This window comes from Octodon degus, unplaced genomic scaffold (genome assembly GCF_000260255.1).
Source record: "Octodon degus isolate 3935 unplaced genomic scaffold, OctDeg1.0 scaffold00312, whole genome shotgun sequence".
NCBI classification, from domain to species: domain Eukaryota; kingdom Metazoa; phylum Chordata; class Mammalia; order Rodentia; family Octodontidae; genus Octodon; species Octodon degus.
Genome location: NW_004524888.1, coordinates 307,008 through 314,474, shown reverse-complemented (window position 1 = coordinate 314,474; position 7,467 = coordinate 307,008). Strand labels below are relative to the sequence as shown.

The 7,467-nt window shown below is 46.6% G+C and overlaps 1 protein-coding gene across 3 annotated transcripts in view; it reads left to right on the top strand.

The window, feature by feature from the left end:
* Ippk (inositol-pentakisphosphate 2-kinase) overlaps nucleotides 1-7,467 on the top strand; it is a 54,070-nt gene that overhangs the window by 10,166 nt on the left and 36,437 nt on the right. For all 3 annotated transcript variants that reach the window (XM_023707799.1, XM_023707798.1, XM_004647553.2), the window contains exons 3-5: nucleotides 1,861-1,908; nucleotides 3,997-4,092; nucleotides 7,081-7,147. In XM_023707799.1, coding sequence (XP_023563567.1) covers nucleotides 1,861-1,908; nucleotides 3,997-4,092; nucleotides 7,081-7,147 — 211 coding nt within the window. The remainder of the gene's footprint in view (nucleotides 1-1,860; nucleotides 1,909-3,996; nucleotides 4,093-7,080; nucleotides 7,148-7,467) is intronic.

Sequence of the window (7,467 nt, the reverse complement as noted above, 5' to 3'; positions counted from 1 at the left end):
GTAGGACCCTTTTCATTGAATATAGACCACAGAGAGCTGGGAAGATAGCTCGGCAGTCTAAGCACCCACCTGGCAAGCACCAGGACCTGGGTTTCATCCCCAATCGCACATGCCATACTGGCCCTGGAACTCCGGGCATGCTGTGCTGGCTCTGAAATTGGGTGTGGTGGCCCACACCTGTAATTCCAGTGGTGAGGAGGCTGAGACAGGAAGATCACTGTGAGTCCAAGCTGTGTAATGAGACCCTGTATCCAATAAATTTAAAAAAAGAATGTAGACCACAGAAAGAGGGCAGGATGCCGAAGGGTCCTCTCACTGTCTCTACATGGAAGGGATCTGGCATCAGGAACTTTAATGTTTTGCTTTTCTCCTCTGCATTAGTGGAGATGAAAAAGACTCTGTGAACCCTCAAAGCACTATTTTCTCAAAGGCTGTCATTGGCCCGCCATGCTCTAAACTCTGTTCAGGCTTCCGTAGAATCTGGTAACAGATTGAGGAATTAGGTTACAAAAAAAAAGACTGTAATAGAGAATTGAAAGCGGTGAGAACTGTACAATTTTTAAAGGCTACAGAAGGATGAATTGTCATTACTTGTAGAAAACATCCAGTGACCCATTTGAGCTAATTCTGTAAGTTATTTTAGTTTACAGTTACTTTATTACTATCCTTGTGATGCTTTTTTTGCTGTCTGTGTTGTATGAAGATTAATCATGTGGATGATCTTCATTGCCAGACAGTAAAGCTGACACAGATGTGCAGAGAACTAGTTTTCCATTGTAATATTGTCTTGTGGTAGTATTTTGATTGTGTAACTAGAAAGTCACAAGTTTTTATGAAAATGCTCCATTTGGGCAGCTCTCAATTAAGGACCATTCTTGCCAGGTCCTTTCATTTTTCTGTCTCCACTAACATTTTATATGTTCAGAGTCTATTGCCTAAATCCTAGAAGTGTGTGCATCAGTTATTAATGATCCATCCCAGATGTGGGTCCTCAGACAGCCAGCTCAATGTGAACCCATTCTTCTAGATAGTGGGAAACACACTGCTAGGCTCCCAGTCTCAGACGCTCCCAAAAATCCCCCTTCCCACTTCTAGCAAGAAAATTCTGGGAGGAATCTGTAAGAACCAGGGATTCTTTTTTTTTTTTTTTTTTTTTTTGGCGGAACTGGGGATTGAACTCAGGCCCCTGCGCTTGCCAGGGAAGCGCTTATTACACTGAGCCATCTCTTCGGCCCCAAGGACCTAGTATTGGCTCGCCCTTGCCGATACTCACTTTCTCAGTTCCCCCATCTGTGGAATTGCCTCTGGAAATACAGAATATACATATATATATATATAATATTCATACACTTATATATGTATGTATATTAGTTTTTGAAAATTGGCTCATTTTATATGCCTTGTTCAGCCAGTTTTTCGCTTAGTAGTATGGAGTCACTGTCTACCTGCCTGTAAGTATCGGCCTTTTTGTTTTCCTGTAACTGACTGCAAGCTAAGCTATTCCATGTCATGCAGTATATCCCTTTGCATTTAACCATCCGTGTATTGTTGGTCAGTGAGGTTGTTTCCATATTATTTGAAATTAAAAGCAGTGCTTTTACACACTGTAGCTAAAGTCTCTTGAAGTTCCTTAATTATTTCAAGATAAATACCTGGGCATGGATGGGCTGGGTCAAAGGCCACAGGTTTTCTGGCAGTCTGTCACCTTGAAGTGGCTCCAGCTGGGAAGCTCCACCAGGAGCTTCCTGGTGGCTCAGGCTTCAGGACCCCCACCCTGACCTCACCCTTTCTCTGAATCTCCTGGTCACTGAGTCTGCTTGGCAGCCCAGTACTAATCAGATTTTGTTTTCTTTCCAACAGCGCTGTGTTGTGCTGCGTTTTCTGAAGTTTCCTCCAAATAGGAAGAAGGTAAGATTGGCAGCTTGCCCCTCTTTGGTCATTCTGCACATTATTTAAGAAGGCTTGGCGTTTTTCCAGATGCAGGAACACTAATGCTAATTGTAGAGATTTAAATATGACACAAGATTTCTGATGTGAGATCTGCCAACTCTCAGCACTCTGTTACTATGATGGGTCTACTTGGCACTAAATAGGAGATCCTGGCCCAGTCTCTGGGTTTTGCTTGGTGGGTCCCTCTGTGGCAAGGGCCTGGTATTGGCTTGCCTTTGCCGAGTTTTTAGTACTCACTTTCTCAGTTTCCCCATCTGTGGAATTGCCTCTGTGGAAATAGAATGCGGTGGCAATCTGTGTTATGGTGAAGTCCTAGTGGACAGGGTCAGAGGGAACAGTAGTTTCTGTTGACTTTGTTATCCATGGGTTACCTACAGGACACTGATGCTGTCACATTTTTGACCCTGTTTGGAGGCCACCTGGCTCCTTTCACATGTAAATCTCAGGTGGACATAGGTGAGCCAGTAGCAGAGGTTCTCAGTTCTTGGCCTCAGCTTCCTGTGTGGGTTGCAGGCATTGTTTTCTGTGAGGGAGGAGGCAAGGTCACTGTAAGGGCAGCTCTCACAGCAGGGGGCAGGTGGGACTCATTTAAGGGGCTGTTTCAGTGTGGGGTGGATAAGTCATTGTCTCACTGGGGCTCCTGGGAAATGAGGGGTCAAGTGAGGGCAGAAGCCATAGAAAGCTGGGGAGGGGGCTCTGTTAGTAAGGTGCGAGGGCACCTCACAGGACTGACTTCATGGAAGGAGAGGTGGAAACTGGAATGCTGCCATTAGGTGGAGGCTGCAGTGAAATGAGGATGGGGGCATAGAGGGAGACAGCACTTGGCTAGGACATCCTGTGCTCTTTTCTCAACTGCTGAAGAGAAATGGCCTGAGGTGTTTTGTTTCGGTAGGATGCATCCCAGTGGTTCTAGCCTCCTTCATCCCCACTGTGCCCTGCTCAGCGTGTAGTGGCCAGCCCATACCATCCCAGTTCTTCTGTCAGGCCTTCTGTGTAGACTGATTGAGGTGGCATCTTCTGGGCAGCATTTGTTTCATGTGTTCTGTAAGCAGCACAGTGGGATGCAGCTGCTTTATTGGAGGCCTTGTGCTGTTGCCTGGATAAGCTTTTGTCAGAAGCTATAATACAGTTGCATGGGGCCATTGGTTGTTTTCCGGGGCCTTCTGTCTGGTCCAGTTCTTTTTTGTTTGGTGGAACCAGGGCTTGAACTCAAGCCCTTGCACTTGCCAGGGAAGCGCTTATTCCACTGAGCCATCATCTCCCTGGCCCCAAAAGTGAGGTGTTTTGTTTGTTTTTTGTTTTTTGCGGTACCAGGGGTTGAACTGAGGATCCTATGCTTGCCAGGCAGGCATTTATTATACTGCGCTATCTCCCCAGCCCTCTGGTCCAGTTCTGATGTGATCCTATTATAGGAGCCACAGAACATTTGCACATGTTTTAGCTGTGCAGGGCCTAGTCAGATATAGGTTCTTCAGGGGCTGTAAAGACACAAGGTCATTGTTCAGTCCTGGGGCTTCCTGAGCTCTAGCTGGGTGCTGAGTGCCTCCTGGCCCACCTTGGACAAAACCTCAGCTGTATAGTAGACCTGCTAGAACAGTGAGATTCTAGCCAGCCTCTGTTTGTGCAACTCTTCTGGGAGTGACCCACTGTTGGTCCTTTGCTCTTCTCACCTTTGGGACACATTGACACAGGAATGATTTCTGTCTCAGTCTCGATCATGTATTCACCCTTGAAAAGCTGAGGAGAAAATACTTTATACTGGGTCCAAACACCTAACACCCCTGGAATACAAGAGATTTCTAAAGTCAGCTCCTCAGAGGGCATGTTGGTGGTGGTGGTGCTCCTGGAAATAGGGGGAGGAACATGAGGGGACAGGTCTGGGCAGGATCCATGGGGGCCCTAGAGACCTTTCCTCAGACTGAGGACTGCTGCTTGACTGTGGCTTAGATGCCACTCTACTTGCACTGGCTCTTGTAGGTTTTGATGACCTTCTGGGGGCTTCTCTCCGTGTCTGTGCTGAGTCTGTCCTGTGCTTGTCTTTCACAGACTTCAGAAGAGATACTTCAGCACCTGCAGGACATAGTAGACTTTGGCAAAAATGTCATGAAAGAGTTTTTTGGGGAGAACTGTGTGCACTGTGGGGTAAGTGATTTTACTTATGTTGTCTCAATTCATGCGCAAGTTTCTTATCAATAGCACTCGCAGGTCAGTTGTTGGAAACATTGTATGGAATAACAACACTCATACAGTCAGAGTTTCTGAGGGCTTTGCTCACCTGCGGCAGCTGAGTAGATGCTGAGAGTCCACTTTTCTAGCTGAGGACAAGGTTCAGGGAGAACCTGTTCTTCTCTACCTAGCACTTAGAGACTGTGGTTGGAGAGGGCATTCAAGTGAGTGTCCAGTTGTCCCTGCACTGGAAGGGACAGCTTCACCTACTTTCCAGCGGTGTAGGGAATGCAGGGAGCACCACCTCAAGCTGCTTAGCTTTGTAGAGGAGGAACATGGCCATGAACACAGGAACGAGTCACTGCTTGCCATACTGACTGAGCATCCACAGTAGCCCTATTTATTTATTTGTTCATTTATGTATTGTCTTTTTGAGATAGGGTCTTGCTATGTAGTTCAGACTGGCCTTGAGCTCTGCTCACTTTGTATCCCAGGCTGGTCTCAAATGATCCTTCTGCCTAAACCTCCCAAGTACTGGGATTATAAGAGTGTACCCCCACACCCAGCTTCAGACTTCTTTCCAGGAGAGAAAACTTGAGTGACAATGGTGCTTGTTGACTGGGGTGGTGAGATTACCGGTAGTCTTGTGGGTTGGGTAGAGAACATGTGAGGGGAGGGTGAGGATAAGGACTATGGCCACATCTGGCAGTGGGTTTGGTTCTGTTTGTCCCTGATGTGTAGGGTCTCAGTGTATCTCTTCCATGTAAGGACACCTGCCAGAGTGATCCCCAGCTTGCTTTTCTTCAGGTGAACATGCCCTGGCAGGATGCTCTCTGTGTACCTGAGCGCAGTTCTAGGCAGATGTCTCCCACAACCCCAGGCAGCTGCCTAGGCTTATCCTGGCTGCAGGCTCAGTGCATCAGCTCATCAGGCAAAGAGGAACCTTTGAGAAGGTGTTCTACCTTGGACAAGACACAGTCAGCCCCCATGATGTGCCATACCCTGGCCCTCACCCTGCTCAGGTAGTGAGGCAGCTCCAGGGACCTTGAAGTTTGGGAACTCTTCTTACACTATAGCTGTAGCTTTTTAAATACCAGAGGAGCTTGAAATTTTAGAAGTTCATCCTTGCCCCTGTGACCAGACCTACCTGGAATTGGCCACCATGGCAGGTGGCCTCAACTTCCTGCTGATGTATTGCCTGGGCTGGGCTTTCCAGGCTGGCAGATTGGTGTTCTGACAGCATCTCTTTGTCCCTTGGGGAGTGGTGCTATGTCCGCAGGTCCTCACTCATCTTAGCACCTGTGTCACAGCTCCTCAGGGGTATTTTATGGGCCTTAACTATGGTTCTTCTCAGAAGCCTTCTGCAGGGCGAGTTCTCACCATATTCACACAGTTGGGTGGGTGGCACTTAAAGAAGATGCCTATTGTAGGCATAGTATCTTGAGAAAGATAAAGATATCCTTGCTATAAAATCAGCAATTTAAAGTTGTTAGAAGACACTTAGGGAATTTGTGAACTCAGGCAGTAGCATGGGGAAGTCTAGGGTGAGGATGCGTACGTGTGTGTGTGTGTGTGTGTGTGTGTGTGTGTATGTGTGTGTATGTATGTATGTGTACTGGGAATTGAACCTAGGATGTGAGCTACATTCTTGACCTCAGCCCCCTACCCCTTTTTTTAAGACAGGGTCTCACTAAGTTTAGTTGCCCAGGTTAGGCTTGAACTTGAGTCGGTCTTGTTGCAGTGCTGTGTGCGACCATGCCCAGCTTTCAGTGCGGTTGTTATCATTGTTCTTGTGCACATGGGATCAGGATGGGTGTTTATTTCTTTGAACTTTTCGTTTCTTTAAAGTAGCACAAATGGGAGATAACTTGCAGTTGGGAATTTTGGAACTTTTACATTTTCTCTCTTTTCCTTTGTTTCAGATTATCCAATTCCATACTGAGATTTTTAGTGCCTCTCCTAGCATCAGCACATATAGCATGTTTCTGTAAATAAGAAAATCACAAGTGAGATGGCACGGCAGGCAGGGTGCGGGGACAGAGATGGAACACACAGGGCTGGTGGAGAAGGCGAGCCTCCTGCGGGCAGTGTTCCAGCACTTTTGTTTTAGGCAGGTCTCCCATGTCTCTTTGAGAGATTTTTTACAAGTCATTGTATGACTTCTGGAAACATGCTCTGGAAACGAAGGTCAGGGAAGATGGTAAGCAGTGTTTCTTAAATCGCTTTCATTTGGAAAATTGCCAGGAAATAGCCAACTGGAGAGGAGGGCTGGCATCAGCCGGTGGCTCCCCCATGGCCAGCTCACTCATGGATAGCAACTCCGTCAGCTCCTGAACTCATTTCCAGCTAGCAGTGTGAGACCCTCAGGCTGTCTGAGGAGTCAGCAAGAGTCTTTGTGTGGCCCCCCAACTGCCCCAGTCCCTTCTTGTGTGCATGGATGCTGCTATGACCAGGCCTTCTGTGGCAGGAGATGTAGTGGTTTAGCTGCTTCCCACCACTGGGGCTCTTGGCTGCTCTGGTGAGAGCTGGTCACCCTTGTGCATTGAAGTGACGTCCCTGCACAAGTTTAATCTGGACAAGTTTAGACAATAATAGAGCAGCTTGCGTTCCCAAAACCCACATGGTGTATTTTTTCTTTTTTTTTTAAATAATTTATTTTATTTATGTGTGTGTGTGGCCAGCTCATCCCACCTGGGGGCAGCAGGGCTGGCTGGCATGTGGTGCTGGGGGGATTGAACCGCCATCCCTGTGCTTTGTGCTTTGCTAAGCTTGTTCTAAGTAGGTGCTTTAGACCACTGAGCCATCTCACCAGCCCCACATGGTGAATTTTTTTAAGCTATAACTTTTTTGTGTGACAAAACAAACATAATGTGAAATCTACCATTTTTACTATGTTTAGGTACACAGCTCTGTGACATTAACTATCTTCTTGTGCAACCCACATGATTTCTTGTTTGCTTACAGGAAGTTGTTCAGCTGCCTTTAGAGTTTGTGAAACAACTATGTTTAAAGATACAGTCCGAAAGGCCAGGTAAGTGTGTCTTAAGTTAGGAATATTGCTTCTGATTTTAAAAATCCCATTTAAAAAATATTTGAAGTGATCACCCATGTTAGGTACCAGCAGCTTTTAGCAATTTAAAATTGGCCAGAACTTTGTTACCCCTTCCTAGCCTCATTTCCACCTTTCTTGAACTTGCTCGTAGTCTTGTTGGCAAAAAGAAACTGTTCAAAGGGAAAGAACAACTGGAATGAGGGAAAGGAGAAAAGAAAGAAAGAAGGTGGGGGAGGGGTATACGCGCGTGCGCACACACGATAGCTTGGGTAGCTACTGCTGATTTCTACTGATTTATT